General features: G+C 44.1%; 1 protein-coding gene across 1 annotated transcript in view; it reads left to right on the top strand.

Annotated features, from left to right (window-relative positions):
• gabrr2a (gamma-aminobutyric acid type A receptor subunit rho2a) overlaps window positions 1-17,630 on the top strand; it is a 69,271-nt gene that overhangs the window by 24,595 nt on the left and 27,046 nt on the right. Inside the window, exons 4-5 of the mRNA XM_052085764.1 lie at window positions 10,344-10,567; window positions 12,837-12,919. Coding sequence (XP_051941724.1) covers window positions 10,344-10,567; window positions 12,837-12,919 — 307 coding nt within the window. The remainder of the gene's footprint in view (window positions 1-10,343; window positions 10,568-12,836; window positions 12,920-17,630) is intronic.

Raw genomic sequence — 17,630 nt, 5'->3', positions numbered from 1 at the left:
ACTCGAAAAAGAAAACATCTCACTCAGTTTCACTGCTTGTTCTTCTATTTTCACATACTCCATCAGCCATTCCAACTTAAAAGAACTGCTGTTCATTCTTATTTTGGTTTGGGGAGTCGACGTATCACATTCACTGCCCGGTAGTTTCGAGATGACAGGGGATTAGTTTTAGCGTCACTGTTATTGTTAAGGAATAGAGAACAAGCGTCAGTACTGTCCATCCTGTGATTGGCTGCAAAGCGTCATTGCATTGCATCATGTGATTGGCTGGACAACTGTCACTCACTGAATTATACAGCAAATTGATACAGAAAAAAGTTATACAGTAAATATTCTCTAGTACGGACTCATGTTTGCGCTGTCCAATCTGTCCTTATAACAGAATTTCCTTATTTGGTAAATGAGCATAGTACATGTCCTTTATTTGAACCTGCAAGTATGTTGACAAAATGCACGTAAAACAACACAAGCAATAAAATGCAAAAATATACTGTCCAAAAATGATTTACAATATATAACAACAATTGCAGTACAGTATACAGTACAGGTGTAGAGTATTAAAAAAAATCTCTACTGTGTTGTGATTTATTTATTTTTTTAGTACGTATAGTACTAAAAGAAATGCAGATTTTTTTTTCCATCTTGGAAAAAATGAGTCTATTTTGGGTTGTTTTATTTTGTTTTGTTGGTTTGTTGTTCTTCGTTTCGATGCCATGATCTACAGCAGTGGTCCCCAATCACCGGTCCGCGGACCGGTACCGGCCCGCAGGGCATTTGGTACCGGGCCGCACTGAAAGAACTTGCTTTAATTTACTTCGTAATACGAAAGATGTTTTATTTTGAAAAATTACCGGATTCTCCGTTACATCCGTCTGTGTCACGCTTGACACACGTCAAGCCACGCTTCTGCGTCACGTGACCGATTACGCTAAAAACACAATGAGTAAAAAATGAGTTAAAAAAACTGCTGGAGATCGCAAATGACGCTGACCTTAAAAGTACCGTATGTTCGAGCCAACTGGATTAAAGTTATGGCTGAATATTCTGAGATCGCCACTATTTCAGACATGCTACCTGTGTGAGGCGGGGTTTTCTGCAGCAACGGCGACTAAAACAAAATTACAAAGTAGACTGGACATTAAACATACACTTGAGGTGTCATTGTCTCCTATTACCACAAGATGGGACCGTCTGGTTGCAGAAAATCAAGCTCGGGGCTGTGGTGAGTCGTCATTTTTCATGCACTTTGAATTTGCATTGTTTTGTATTTTGAAGGCATTAAGGCTTGTATGTGTTACCTATATGGGCTTAGACTGCATTTAAAAAACAATTGTAACAAAACAACATGCTTTCTAAAAATGTGTAAAACTGGAGAAAAAAGGAAAGAGATAGAGTCACAGCATGGGTAGAGTGTCATCAGCATCGTCGTCGTCATCGTCACTAACATGTTGGGGAGATTCTTCCTCCTACTGCTCTTCAGTGAAGGAAGATGTAGAGGGTTGAGGTGCAGCTTCCTTGGAGGTTAAGGGTATTGACCGAAAGAACCAATCCAAGAACGATTGGACAGTTTTCCTTTTTGTGGTAGCACTGCATTGCATCATCAATTTGGTTTGCACCCTTCGTACAGCGCACAACATTTGGGTTCTGTTGCTTGTAGATTGCAAGGGCTTTGTCAACAAAAGAAAACCCCTCTGCCAAACATTTATCTCAAACTTCTTCATGGGGATTGGTGTGTCATCTTCCCTCTCTGCCTCGACACAATGTTGCGCCTCCAACTCAGTGAGGTCTTCGTTCATCAGCACCTCTCCATGGGAATCCAGCAGTTCCTCAAGGCCTCCTCCTCAAGGTCAAGGTTGAGTTTCTCAATTAGCCTGACAAGACTGGTGAGGATGCTAACACTGTGTACAGTGGGGATGTGGCGCTGCTGACTTCGACTCGGGATGTTGTGAACCGGTGGGCAGAGTACTTCGAAGACCTCCTCAACCCCACCAACATGTCTTCCTTGGAGGATGCACAGCCTGGGGACTGAGGTGGGCTCTCCTATCTCTGTGGCTGAAGTCACCGATGTGGTTAAAAAGCTACTCGGTGGCAAGGCCCCAGGGGTGGATGAGATCCGCCCGGAGTTCCTCAAGGCTCTGGATGTTGTTTGGCTGTCCTGGTTGACACGCCTCTGCAACATCGCATGGTCAACAGGGAGAGTGCCTCTGGATTGGCAGAGCGGGGTGGTAGGCCCTCTTTTTAAAAAGGGGGACCGGAGGGTGTGTTCCAACTACAGAGGGATCACACTCCTCAGCCTCCCTGGTAAGGTCTATTCAGGGGTGCTGGAGAGGAGGGTCCGTCAGGAAGTCGAGCCTCAGATTGAGGAGGAGCAGTGTGGTTTTCGTCCCGGCCGTGGAACAGTGGACCAGCTCTACACCCATAGCAGGGTCCTTGAGGGTATGTGGGAATTCGCCCAACCAGTCTACATGTGTTTTGTGGACTTGGAGAAGCGTTGAGGGGGTCCGTTTTGGGGGCCTCAGTATTGCATCCCTGCTTTTTGCAGATGATGTGGTGCTGTTGGCTCCTTCAAACGGGGCTCTCCAACTCTCACTGGAGCGTTTCGCAGCCGAGTGTGAAGCGGTTGGGATGAAAATCAGCACCTCCAAATCTGAAACCATGGTCCTCAGTTGGGAAAAGGGTGGAGTGCCCCCTCCGTGTCGGGGAGGAGATCTTACCCCAAGTGGAGGAGTTCAAGTATCTTGGGGTCTTGTTCACGAGTGGGGGTGGGAGGGAGCGGGAGATCGACAGGCGGATCGGTGCAGCGTCTGCTGTGATGCGGACGTTGTATCGGTCTGTCGTGGTGAAGAAGGAGCTGAGCCAAAGGGCGAAGCTCTCAATTTACCGGTCGATCTACGTCCCAACCCTCATCTCGTTCTTACGGTCACGACCCATCGCTCGTGACCGAAAGAACGAGATCCCGGATACAAGCGGCTGAAATGAGTTTTCTCCGGAGGGTGTCCGGGCTCTCCCTTAGAGATAAGGTGAGAAGCTCAGTCATCCGGGAGGGGCTCAGAGTCGAGCCGCTTCTCCTCCACATCGAGAGGAGCCAGATGAGGTGGCTTGGGCATCTGATTCGGATGCCTCCTGAGCGCCTCCCCAGTGAGGTGTTCCGGTCATGTCCCACCGGGAGGAGACCCAGAGGAAGAGCCAGGGCACGCTGGAGAGACTATGTCACCCAGCTTGCCTGGGAACGACTCGGGATCCCCCGGGGAGAGCTGGAAGAAGTAGCTAGGGAGAGGGAAGTCTGGGCTTCCCTGCTAAAGCTGTTGCCCCCGCGACCCGGCCCCGGATAAGCGGTAGATGATGGATGGATGGATGGATGGATGGAAATTTCTCAGTCAAGACAAACAAACAAAAAAACTACGGCAAGCCTGAGAATTTCACAGAAACAATCGTCACCGGTAGTGTGTCGTTTCCGTGGCGTCATTTTCACGGTACCGAAAAACTGTTTTACTATAAAAGTCACCGCACACGAGTTGTCTGTGTGATCAACACGATTTCACTGCGCCTGTATGTGTGTTTGTGATGTGGTGTGGTGTGTGAGTGTGTTTCTTCGAATGATGCAACAGATGACGTTATGTGCGCATGCGGGTTGCTATTTTAGTCCGTAAACTGAGGAATCGCGCGAATGAAAGTTTGAGATGGCGGCGAAAAACACTCACCATGGTCTACTAATTACGATATTTAAGAAATGGGAATGCTAGTCAGATTTTTCGTATGAATCGTCCAACGGGCGTACCACTAAATTCACTTGTGACGTATGCACAGAACGCGAGAGCGAGATATGACGCGAGGCACGATTACGAGGCAAGTTGGTCATTAGGTTTGTAGGCTAATCGGGACTCGGGACGTTGTGAACCGGTGGGCAGAGTACTTCGAAGAACTCCTCAACTCCACCAACACGCCTTCCTTGGAGGAAGCAGAGCCTGGGTACTCTGAGGTGGGCTCTCCTATCTCTGTGGTTGAAGTCACCGATGTGGTTAAAAAGCTCCTCGGTGGCAAGGCCCCAGGGGTGGATGAGATCCGCCCGGAGTTCCTCAAGGCTCTGGATGTTGTGGGGCTGTCCTGGTTGACACGCCTCTGCAACATCGCGTGGTCAACAGGGAGAGTGCCTCTGGATTGGCAGACAGGGGTGGTAGTCCCTCTTTTTAAAAAGGGGGACGACCAACTGTGTGTTCCAACTACAGAGAGATCACACTCCTCAGCCTCCCTGGTAAGGTCTATTCAGGGGTGCTGGAGAGGAGGGTCCGTCAGGAAGTCAAGCCTCAGATTGAGGAGGAGCAGTGTGGTTTTCGTCCTGGCCGTGGAACAGTGGACCAGCTCTACACCCTTAGCTGGGTCCTCGAGGGTATGTGGGAATTCGCCCAACCAGTCTACATGTGTTTTGTGGACTTGGAGAAGGCGTTTGACCGTGTCCCTCGGGGAGTTCTGTGGGGGGTGCTTCGAGGGTATGGGGTACCGAACCCCCTGATACGGGCTGTTCCGTCACTATACCACTGATGTCAGAGTTTGGTTCGCATTGCCGGCAGTAAATCAGAATCGTTTCCAGTGGGGGTAGGACTCCGCCAAGGCTGCCCTTTGTCGCCAATTCTGTTCATTTTTGGACTTTATGGACAGAATTTCTAGGCGCAGCCGAAGCGTTGAGGGGGTCCGTTTTGGGGGCCTCAGTATTGCATCCCTGCTTTTTGCAGATGATGTGGTGCTGTTGGCTCCTTCAAACGGGGCTCTCCAACTCTCACTGGAGCGTTTCGCAGCCGAGTGTGAAGCGGTTGGGATGAAGATCAGCACCTCCAAATCTGAAACCATGGTCCTCAGTCGGAAAAGGGTGGAGTGCCCCCTCCAGGTCGGGGGGGAGATCTTACCCCAAGTGGAGGAGTTCAAGCATCTTGGGGTCTTGTTCACGAGTGGGAGTAGGAGGGAGCGGGAGATCGACAGGCGGATCGGTGCAGCGTCTGCTGTGATGCGGACATTGTATCGGTCTGTCGTGGTGAAGAAGGAGCTGAGCCAAAGGGCGAAGCTCTCAATTTACCGGTCGATCTATGTTCCAACCCTCATCTATGATCACGAGCTATGGGTCGTGACCGAAAGAACGAGATCCCGGTTACAAGCGGCCGAAATGAGTTTTCTCCGCAGGGTGTCCGGGCTCTCCCTTAGAGATAAGGTGAGAAGCTCGGTCATCCGGGAGGGGCTCAGAGTCGAGCCGCTTCTCCTCCACATCGAGAGGAGCCAGATGAGGTGGCTTGGGCATCTGATTCGGATGCCTCCTGAGCGCCTCCCCGGTGAGGTGTTCCGGTCATGCCCCACCGGAAGGAGACCCCAAGGAAGGCCCAGGACACGCTGGAGAGACTATGTCACCCAGCTTGCCTGGGAACAACTCGGGATACCCCGGGGAGAGCTGGACGAAGTAGCTAGGGAGAGGGAAGTCTGGGTTTCCCTGCTAAAGCTGTTGCCCCCGCGACCCGGCCCCGGATAAGCGGTAGATGATGGATGGATGGATGAGCACTTTGCCCTACCTTAGCCTTAAGGTCTTCAAAGATGGATCTGGCCTTCTCCTGGATCAGCATGAGGCTCAATGGAACACACCACTACCGCTGATTTTCAAGGCAAACACCTAGAAATCTCCCTCTCTTCTTACTGATGATGGTGGACTGCATTCCCACTGCACTTTTGAAATGCTCCATAATATGGTGCTTTTGGTTGTAGATGCTACTGATCGTCAACCAATTCATGTTGTATGTCTGTGCCACATTCACATCTCACCAGCATGAATTTTCTTTATTATCGCCACCTTCATTTCAAATGAGATGGCTTGCTGTTTTTTTTTAATCACAATTCCACGAGAAGCTTTTCCCTTTTCACCAACCATACTGGATTAGGGATACATTGAATAATTTTCGATAAATCACAACGAAGTTAGTACCACCGAGCCTGTATTTTGATTCCTTAATGGCAAAAACCGATGTTATCTGTGTGGTCGTTCTTTCATTTAAGAGAGGGTGAGGCCCTCACCGTGAGGGTATGAATAAAATAATGATGACAAAGATAGATTTAATATGTAATTTTTAATAGCGAAGCAATAATTCATACAAAAATGAAATAAGATGTAACGGAATGAGTTGATAATCATCAACATGTGAAAATGATTACAGCAATTCGAGTTTGTTTATTGAACATAAAACATATACAGTAATAATTTGACAGAAAATAAGGTCGATAAAAAAGTAAAAAGAAAGAAATCAGTCTTCATTCAACAGTTATTATGTTCAAGGGAGTAGGAAGAAGTAAAAAACTTATCTAGTCCTACAACGTTATGTGTTTATATCTAATAAATCATTTTTATATCAATCAGAAAAGAAAAAAGTAAGAAGAAAGAAGTCTCCAGTAAGGCTCATAATTTACCCTTAACCGTGATATTTTTACAACTTTTGGTTTGTATCGGGATTATGTACATCCACACCCTGACACTCTTGTGTCAATTTTCTCTTGTATTCATAATGGATATTTCAATACCTTTCTCTATTTATCATTATATTTAATGTTTAGAATTTATCATTTTAACTCTGATTGATGTAGGTTGCTTGAACTATTTTTTTTAATTTGTTAATTGTTTTTGAACTCAGCAAGCGATTTACTCATTTTCAGGTCCGTTTTGAGATTATTCTTCCAGACAGGATAGGAGTGGCCTTAATGAGAAGGCGTCTTTCTTGCTCAGTGGGACATAGATCTGGCAGTCATCTGTATAGCAGTGGAAGGGAATACCATGTTTCCTTAAGATGGAACCCAATGGGAGAAGATACAGTGAGAATAGCAGAGGCCCCAGAATTGAGCCCTGTGGAACACCACATGACAGGGGAGCAGTGCGTGACTCAGATCAGCCAAGGCTGACACAAAAGGTCCTGTCAGCTAGATAGGACCTAAACCACTCAAGAGCACTGCCGCCAATGCCCACAAAGTGCTGCAAACGAGTCAGCAGAATACCGTGATCCACTGTATCAAATGCTGCAGTTCAGTCCAATAAGACCAGACACACGTGGTCTCCAGAGTCATTTGCCAGGAGGATGTCATTAGAAACGCATAACAGGGCTGACTCCGTGCTATGCATCGTCTTGAAACCTGACTGGAAGACCTCGAAGATGTTATGTTCATCCAAGAAAAGTTTCAACTGCATGTGCACCACTTTTTCCAGAATTTTGGAAATGAAAGGCAGTTTTGAAATGGGCCTGTAACAACAGACAAAAACTCCATCGCAAAAATGTTTACTACAAAAACGCACCGAAAGAGTAGAAACATAAAGCACTGGTCAAGTGAGGACCAGGAAAAGAAAAAACAAAACAATAACCATCCAAAAGCACTTCCGCAAAAGGCAAAGAAGAAAATTAACCCGAGACAAACAAAACAAAATGCAAAGAACCCAACTTACGTAAGCTCAGAACAAAGATGAAAACAAAAACTATACTCACTAGTGATGGGTCCAGCGACACCGATGCGTTGATGCATGCACTGGGCTCACAGAGCAAACCATGTGTCGGTGCATGTGCCGCTTCATTACGTCACGTGATTGACACATGAACTGCACCGGCGCAGTTTAGACTGCATCGGCTGTGTTGACACAGTCCAAGCTGCGCCACTTAGTCCAGGGTGCGTCGACTCAGTGCAGGGCGCGTTGACGCAGCAAAAGCCCGCACAGTGCATCCTAAGGAAGTGCGTCTCGCGACACGATGCCGATTGCCGAAACAAGCTAGACCTCACCCTCGCTCGAATAAAAATATGTTTGGGCAATACGGAAAACACACTTATTATCAGAAAAAATGTGTCCGTCTGACTTCTAGCGTCATGTCGGCTGTCATATAATAGGCTATTATTATATGAGAAGTGCTTTATGAACGTTTGTACTGTACGTCACACTCCAGTTGATTGAGAGGTTCCGCCTAGGGGGAGTTCCAGAAAGTGACTGCGGGTGAGTACACCGCATGTTTGATGACTCTGCCACGTTGCTATTAAAAGTCACATAAAACGTAAACCTTGTCTGCTGACCATCATTACATCGGCCAGGCTAGTTTAGCTATTGTCGTAGTTCAAAGCTTAATATGTGGCGTGGGTTGGGTCGGCGCCGCAAGTACGGTACGTGCTCGCGCGCACAGCTGAGAGCAGCAGACTATCGACTGCTGAGACGCGCTTCACTCGAGTGACGTTGCTACAGTACGTGCATATTGTGGAGCATCTTCCGGACAAATACAAATTGTCCGCCGTGTAGAGCCATTTTGATCTCCTTTTGGAGAATAAGTTATTTATTAAAATCTCCTTGTCTCTCCCAGTGCCTCTTGGATTTTTTACATGTCTTATTCCATTGTGTGTGTGTGTTCTCCACAACAGGGGAAATAGCATGCATTAAATGCAACAGACTGAAATTTAAAACACTGGAGCATCTTATTTTTCTAAATCAAAATTTGTGAAGACAAAACCCACAAGCATCCTCATTCACATGATTTTCACATTATTGAAACACATTGAATGATACAATATGAATGCATGGATGTGAATGATATTGTCAAAGGTCAATGTCATCTTTATTGTCAAATATGCTTTATGTATGACATGCAGCATAGATGAAATTTCTTCCTCTCAATCCTCAGTGCATACATGCATGCAAACATGCTGTGCATTAAACACACACAGCTAAGAAAGAATAGCAGCTACACTGTATAAAAAAGACACGTAATCTGAACAGTATAGACAATATAAACAATACAAACAGCATAAACAACAACATAAACAATGGCGCTTGTGGCTACACTGAGCTTTTAACTCATTCAGTACCAGTCATTGGGTAGAGTGAGGTAGTGCATTGTATACACGTCATCATCAAATCAGTTTGTTCAGTCTGTCAAATGGGTTGGCTGCAGGGATTTTGAAGGTCCAGCAGGTGGCAGTGGTCAGCAACACAGTATCAGTACAGTATCAACACAGTGTGTCATTGTGTCAACACGCCTCATGAGGCCTCATGAGTATTACTCACCAACAAAGGAACCCGAGAATAAGAATAAACGCGGCTAGAGTGAGAAGTCTAGAAAAAAGGTTACATGAGCAAGAGCAGCAGCAAGGCAAAGAATTCCCTGACAACCAGTGGCAGGTTTGTCGGTCCTTCAATAAAAAGTCCCTAATTACAAGACTGGCAGCAGGTGTTCAACCCGCAAGTCTCCTCAGCCTGCCACCTGCTGGCGAAGCCAGGAACAGGAACATGACAGACAGAGCCTCTGCCATGGAGGTTAAGACACGCCCAATTCAACATGTCGATCTGTTATGACACGCCCACTTGGCTATCACTGGCTGGTTCATTTTGGGCACAATTAAAAAACTTTTACCTTATAATTATTCTAATCGTGTTTACATTTTTTCTCTTTTTAATCAATGTGTTTCTTTATGTCTTGAATTTGTAACAAAATCTTCCTTTTTTTTCCACGAATGAAGGGTTCGGTGAATGTGCACATGAACCGGTTGGATTCGGTGTATCTAACAAGGTTAAGAGCCACTAGTGTAGATTATATTCTAAGTCACTATTTAGATTTTGTTTGGCCAACTCTAGTTTTCAAAATTGGAAATAACAATCTAAATTGATTCTCATTCAAATTCCATTTGGGGTAACTATCTTTTATCATTCACACCTCACATATGGGCACAATCTGACAAAGCTAACTCTACTCATAATAAACATTGTCAAACTTTACATAGCAAATAAATAGCATAGCTAGCCATGTGAAGTGAACACCAACAACGGAACATTATTTTCACACACAGCTGTTGCATATCTTCGCCTGACCGTGTCTGAGTAGCATCACGTGTTTTGTAGCTTTGCATGCTTATTGGCTCAGCTGACCTAGTCGGCTACTGCGCTTGAATGCACATTTAATGAAACTTAAAACATGATTTTGAAAAAAAATGTATGTTTGAATCAAACACAATATGATACTTCGAAACTGAATAGATCCAGGTCCTCCCTCCCCTGGGATCATTGGTCCCAAAAACTAAAGTAGATATGCAGCCTCAGCCCGCCTCCTGAAAAGGAGCAAATAATTCTAAATGTCAGTGATTGTTGTGCACATTGTGACTTCCGTCTTCTTTGTTGAATTATTTTCAGTGATCATAGGTCTGATGTTGCAGTATTAAGGCCCCGATGATACTTTTTGCATGGAATGCCTGATTTAAATAAAGATGCCTTGCCTTACTTCGATCAATATTTGCTGGAATGGGTACTGACTCTGCATTGTTGATGTTCTCTGGTTCACTTTCACATCATCTTCCAACAGGACTTTACCATGACACTGTACCTGAGACATTACTGGAAAGACGAGCGTCTGTCATTCACCAGCAGTACCAACAAGAGCATGACATTTGATGGCCGTCTGGTGAAAAAGATCTGGGTCCCTGATGTATTCTTTGTCCACTCTAAGAGGTCTTTCATCCATGACACAACCACAGACAACATCATGTTGCGTGTCTTTCCAGATGGTCACGTGCTTTACAGTCTCAGGTGTGTATCAAGTCATCAACAAGCACATTTATTGATTTGCTTTATGTTCATCTGTCACAGTAGAATTGAACCCTTTCAGGTTACTACAGTGTTATCAGGTTACAGGGTGCATAAGGTGATGCTAGTGACTGGAGATGGCAAGTTATGAACCTTTAACGCAAAATCATCGATGGATAAAAAATTAATCAAATTAAACACTTCACAGAAAGGTCCGGCAGACGAGTGATTAGCGCGTCGACCTCACAGTGTAGAGGTCGTGGGTTCGATCCCTATTCTGCCCCCAGTAATTGTATTACAGTGCAGTGCAGTGCCCCCAGTGATGGTAGTATTGTATTACAGTTCAGTACAGTGCCTCTAGTGGTGGAAGTAGTTAGAACCACCCAAGAAGTCAGTGGGGTAGACATTTTGAGTGGAGAGGTACGATCACATCCACTTCTTTTGACATGTTCAGGCACAATCTGTAAGTACATTTACACAGTTCTACATACTACTCTTTGTTGTGCAAGTTTTTTATTGTCATATATAAGTATTTCATCAATGAATCTCTGTAAATACTTACCACGGCATTGTTAAATATGCTAGAGAATAGGGCTGTTACATGAGTGGCGAATGTCATTTCATTTGTATGATTGGATGCTATTACAAACATTAATGTTGTATTTTTGTTTGTGTCAAGTTTTACAAGAAAGACTTCCATAAAAATACCAAACGGTGGATTCTCATCTTCGTGTTTTTATTGGAAGATTGTTTAGCTCGCCGTCTACGCCAAGCTCTCTTGTCAAACGCATGGCTCGGGCAAAAGAATCCCAGCTCCAGCTTTCCTGTGTGGAGTTTGCATATACTCCGCATGCCTGTGTGGGTTTTCTCTGGGTACTCTGGTTTGCTCCCACATTCCAAAAACATGCATGCTCCTCCTCTTGTCCGCTTGAAGTAAAGTAAAGTCACTACCACCCACATACAAACACTGTGAACACGCACGAAACAAACAGCGTGTCACGTTCGGTCTGAAGTAGTGTATTGGCGGATGACACTCGCAAGATAGGCTGGGTGTATTTCTATCAGTCATTTGTGAAATGTGTGTCTGTAGGTACTTGACCCGGTTAGGGATAATACCATATTGGCCCAAATATAAGACGGCCTTGATTATAAGACGCCCCCCTCTTTTTCCAAGACTCAAGTTTGAAAAAATACTTTTTGAACACCAAATTAATTTTACACAGAAAATAATTACAGTACATCTGAAACCAATGATTATAACAATATATTTGAGAGAAAAAGCATGTTATTTTGCCTCATTCAAACCTGAAGTGCAATCACATTCGAAAATGAATGGCTTCTGGTTTTTGAAATGTGAATTACATCATAACTTCTCAGCTGCCGGTTCACCTGGCCGATTTTATTTTTACTCTTTGTGGGAGGGGTTCAACTTGGCCTGGGGAGTCAGGTTCAGCATTTGATATCTGGCGCCATCTAGCGTCATGAATGGGTATACTGTCTAGACCCCGAATATAAGACGACCCCCACCTTTTCAGTCTTATTTCAATGCAAAAAACACCATCTTATATTCAGGCCAATACGGTAATTGATTTCCATGATTGTCTCTCATGTTCTTGTATGCCTGATGGACTCTTGTACTTTGCGTGTCCAGTCTTTGGCTGTTTATGAATACCGTTTCTTGACCGTAAATACTTAAAATACTACTGTTATCTATGTATTTGAGTGTTTCTATCCTATGTATACAGTATTTCTGTTGTTGCCGTATTTATTCCACTGTGGCTCCCTCTACCTCTTTGTGTATATTTTTGGGTGCAACTTGTTTGTTCACGTTGACCTTTTGTTTTCATTTTTTTGATTTTTGTGTGTGTGTGTGTGTGTATATCTGTATGTGTGTGCATGTGGTTCCTTGGGCAACCGACATTTGATGTACACATACTGATAGTACACTCTATTTGCTTTTGTAATTTGCATCTGTTTTTCATCTAGTGGACTACGATGTTTTTTGGGTTTTTTTGGGGTGTGGGGGGGCGGCTTGAACGGACTGGCGGACTGAAATAAGTTGGTTCAGTTTGAAAAAAGATGGACCGATGATGACAGACTGGTGGATCGGCAAAATTTTGTAAAACATCCAATTTTTTCCTGTTTTTTTTGTCTGCTTTTGCATCCAGAGTTCAGTATTAACCGTGTATTATGATTAATAATATCTCTGACAGGTTCAAGTAAAACTGAAGAATGTATGCAATGACATGATTGTCTTCTTGATGTCTCTTAGAGTCACAGTGACTGCGGCTTGTAACATGGACTTCAGCCGATTTCCTCTGGATTCTCAGACATGTTCTCTGGAGTTGGAGAGCTGTGAGTTGAACATCATTAATCGCGTCGTCATACATCTGTTCACCGATCACCACCATCATCATCTTGACTGTTTATCCTGTTCAGACAAGTGGGGGTGCGGGGATCAAGCTAACCAATTAGAAGGAATGTGTGTGTGCAATCACTTTGCCTTTTAATGACTCACTCCGTGAAATTGGCACTGAATAAGTTGGGATGAAATCTACTTGTATTTTTTGTTTTCTTGTTGAGATTTATTGATGAGCTAGAGCATGAGGTGTCAAACTTTGGAGTTACGTCTTCCCTCGGAAGGGTAGTCTGACAGTGAAACCCCAAAAATGTCTAATTGTCTCATTGCATTTATTACTTGTACACAACAAATTAATGGATTGCTAGTTTTGTAAAAAGTCAACAATAATAGTCTATTCAATTATTAACCAAATGACTGTAAACTCAACTCTTGTTCAAGTGACTGCAACAGTGTAAATAAATTATTGCAAAATCTCAACGTAATTTATTACACCACGATTTGACATTTGGGTACATTTTTTTTTAGCAAGGATCATGCAAGTTGACACACATGCTTTTCTGTTGGGGGGAGGGGGGTGGGGGGGGGTCACATACCTTTGGTTTGACACCTGTGAGCGAGTGTGTGTTACTGCCTGACAGATACAGTATAGGACTGGAATTTGAATTCCATCCAATGACATTTTTTAGCAAGTACAGTGTAAGAATCATATAAAATATCAAAAAATATACATTAAAAAATAATGAAATATGTAAAAAAAATCAACAACAATAAAATGACAACAAAAGCCAACAACAACACTATTTAGCAAAAAGTAACCATTAATTACACGTGCAGTGATGGTGGCATTTCAGCACTCATTAAGCGCCTGCATACTCACAACATAGTGTTATGATTCGGTGTGGGACCAACAGGTGGCACTGTAGCCCCCCCCCCCCCATGCAGCTGCACACCTGTTGGTCATTAGGTGTAATTACTGCTTTAAAAGGACTCCCAGCCCGACCACTCATTGTCAGGTCATTGTTGCGTTTTGCTGCTGTCATGTTTGTTTGTTTGTCATGTTTCTGTTATTGATCGTTTTGTGCTTCAGTCATGGTTTTTGTTTGCTACTTTGGACTTTGTTTGCTTAGGATTTAGTTTTCTGTGTTTTATCAATACACTTCTTCAAATACACCCTGCTCCTCTCTCCTGCCTGCTTTTTGGGGTCCACCACCACCCTGCAACCTGATACATAGCTGGTTCTGCCATGGCATCTCCCTTCTGCATTTGCCACATGTCTTTGGAGCAGTCAACACACAGTATAATGGCATGATTGTTCTTCAGTGGCTTCAGTTTTCGCAAAGGTGACTCAGCGGTCTGATTAGTCCCTTAAGGAGACAGAAGAGCAGCTTATGATTTTCAAGAAAAGGAAGGCTACATTTATTAGAGAGTATCAGGAGTCCTACTTGACCAGAGAGTGTTTTGCGGCCAGATAGGACGTTCCTTGTGTCACGATTCGTGTTGATTATTATATTTAGAAAATATAACAGTTTTCATGCAGGTCATATCAGAATATTTTGTTGTATTTATCTGGCACACCTTAAAGGCTGGTCCCTGAAAAAATATTCTGACATTAAATCGGCCCATGGAGCAAAAATAGGTTCGGAACCGCTGCCTTAAGATATAATTCTGCTAATCCTCATATAATAAAACAATGTGAGCCTTGAAAAAAAAACACTGGATGTGACTTAATTTTGTGCAAATTTTTATTTTTTTTTTTAAACGATATATTTATATTAGGGGCAGCCCCGGTGGTCATGTGGTTTGCGCGTCGAACTCACAGCACAGAGGTTCAATTCCACCTTGTGTGGAGTTTGCATGTTCTCCCCGGGCCTGCGTGGTACTGGTCAGGACAGGTCAGCTTTTATTGTCAAATATGCTCTATGTGTAACATACAGCACAGATAAAATTACTTTCCTCTCTCCACCACAGTGCAAACATGTAGTGCATTGAACACACACAGCTAGTATTTAGATAAAAAATTCACAAGACATAAATATATAAATATGTTAAATAAAAATAAATAAACAAATAGCAAGAGACAACCAAGGGCACTTGTGACTTGTTTTAAGTGCAATAATCGGATGTCAGATGGGGAGTTTAGTCTCCTGACTGCCTGGTGGAATAAAGGGAGGGAGACATCACAGTCACCTCCCCGACGGCAGCAGGTCGAAGCGTCTGTGAGACGGGTGGGTGGCGTCACCTGCGATCTGGGTAACTTGGCGGGTCAGACGAGAGTTTTAAATGTCCGCGAGTGGAGGCAGAGAGACATAAATGATCTTCTCAACCATTCCCACAATGCGCTGAACACTCTTTCTGCAGGACACAGTGCAAGCACCGTACCACACGGTGATCCAGCTAGTTAAGATGCTCTCAATGGTGCCTCTATAGAAAGTCTGCATCATGGGGGGAGGGGATCTTGCTCTCCTCAGTTTGCGGAGGAAGTACACGCGCTGGTGGGCTTTTTTGGCCAGTGAGGTAGTATTTAGGCTCCAGGTCAGGTCTTCAGAGATGTATGTGCACACTAAGGAACTTGGTGCTACTCACCCTCTCCACTGTGGCACCGTCGATGGTCAGCCGAGCATGCTGGGAGTGCTGGGTGGTTATACATTCAGGTGGAGATTGTTGTCCTTGCACCACATGGCCAGCCTGCTCACCTCACTCCTATAGATCATCTCATCGTTGTTGTTAATGAGACCCACCACAGTTGTGTCATCTGCAAACTTAATGAAGAGGTTGGAGCAGGATGAGGGAGTGCGGCCGTGGGTCAGCAGAGTGAAGAGGAGGGGGCTCAGCACACATTCTTGGGGGTGTGGGGGGGCGTGTTCATCATGATGGTGCTGGAGGTATTTTTGCCTACCCGGACTGCTTGTGGCCCCCGTCAAAAAGTCCAGCAGCCAGTTACACATGGAGGTGTTGAGCCCCAGGTGGTATTCTCCGGGTACTCCGGTTTCCTCCCACATTACAAAAACATGCATTGCAGGCTGATTTATCACTCTAAATTGTCCCTAGGTGTAAGTGTGAGCGTGGATGGTTGTTTGTCTGTGTATGCCCTGCGATTGGCTGGCAACCGGTGAGTTGTTGTGAAATTAACCGATTTGTGTTAAGTGTGGCTGCTGGTGGCGCACATCGTGCCCTAATTTAGTTCATGAGCGACTCTGTATGAATCCAAATTTTTGGATTTCAAACAAGAATTTCCTATGAAAGAGTGAATCAAATGTTTTCTGCTCGTCTAGGGAGAATATTGTTTTTCCATTTCCGATTGATAGCGGCATTAAGTTGAACCGTTGTTTGTGTTATTGGATGACTGCCTTCCTTTTCATGAAACCAGTTTGCTCTGATTGGATGATGGATGGAATGACCTCTTCGATTCTGTTTGACAGTGCCTTGCTGATGATTTTTTTATGACTGTATTAATTAAAGAGGATGATAACTAGATGACAGAGTGGGATCTTTGTAAGGTTTTAAGCATGGTAATTAAAACAGTCCATAGTGGTGGGAGGTTAGGGTGTCGAGGAGCGACGGAATTCCAGAATTGTTGATATAACTCCGCAGGGAAGTCACGTTGCTTGGCATTAATGGAGAGCATTACAGGAATCATCGAAGTTTAAAGGCTGATAGTTTTGTTCCCAAATCTATTGGGGTAGATTGATATTTTTCAAAAATCTATAAGTGTCTTTATATTTGGGTTCTGAGGTGCAGTCTGCAAATCCTATTAATAGTTCACAATGACATTGTTGTTAACTTTTGTGTTGTGATGCGACTCCCTTGCTGAGACCTTTATTATTCCAATGTTTGTCTTGTATTTGTTTTGCCAGTTTTACCAGGTGTGCCATGGACGTATTACTTAGTTGTGATTAATTCAGTCAAGAAGAAAAAATATTTGTTTGTTTGTTGAAAAGGTCCTTTACTTCCATTTTGTGTTTCTGGAACTCGTATTAATGCTTTTAGGGGGATTGGTGGCATGGAGGTTGTCACCTTCTTTAGTTTCCTTTTCTAATTTTGATTCCAATACAGCACCGGTGTCAACCTCAAGGTCCCGGGGCCAATTGTGGCCCACCACATCATTTTATGTTGTCATGTTCCTGTCCTTGGCCTGGCCAGCAGGTGGCAGACTGAGCAGACTTTCTGGCTGCACACCTGCTGCCAATCTTTCAATCAAGGAACTGTGTATTTAAGAACCAACCATCTGTCTGCTGGTTGTCGGGATATTGTTATGCCTTGATGCTTCCTTGCCCATAGACTATTCTTTGCTATAGATCTCGTCGTGTTTCGCTCTTGAACTCTCGGTACCAATGGTTTTGTAAGTATTGGATTTTATTTTGTGAATTGGCTTTCTCTTGCATGTATTTTGGATACATTGTTTTTGTTTGTCTTCGCGATCCTTATTTTCCTCCCTTGCCGTTTGTGCAAGCGCTTTTTGTTGTTCGTCGTTTGTGCCCTCTGGTCCTTGTTTTGACCAGCGCTTTATGTTTCTACTTTGTCGGTGCGAATTTTGTACATTAAATATTTTTGCTTCGGAGACCTTGTCTGGCATCTACACTTTTGGATTTCAAAACTTGATTCGGTTAGACCGAATCGTGACATATGTGGCCTGCGAAAACCAACCAAGTGTGTTAACTTGCATGATCCTTGCCAAAATTTGTAACAAATAGTCAATGTACAAAA

Source organism: Hippocampus zosterae, chromosome 14 (genome assembly GCF_025434085.1).
Source record: "Hippocampus zosterae strain Florida chromosome 14, ASM2543408v3, whole genome shotgun sequence".
Lineage (NCBI taxonomy): Eukaryota > Metazoa > Chordata > Actinopteri > Syngnathiformes > Syngnathidae > Hippocampus > Hippocampus zosterae.
The sequence above is the reverse complement of the archived record's forward strand: the minus strand, read 5'-3'. Positions and strand labels throughout refer to the sequence as shown.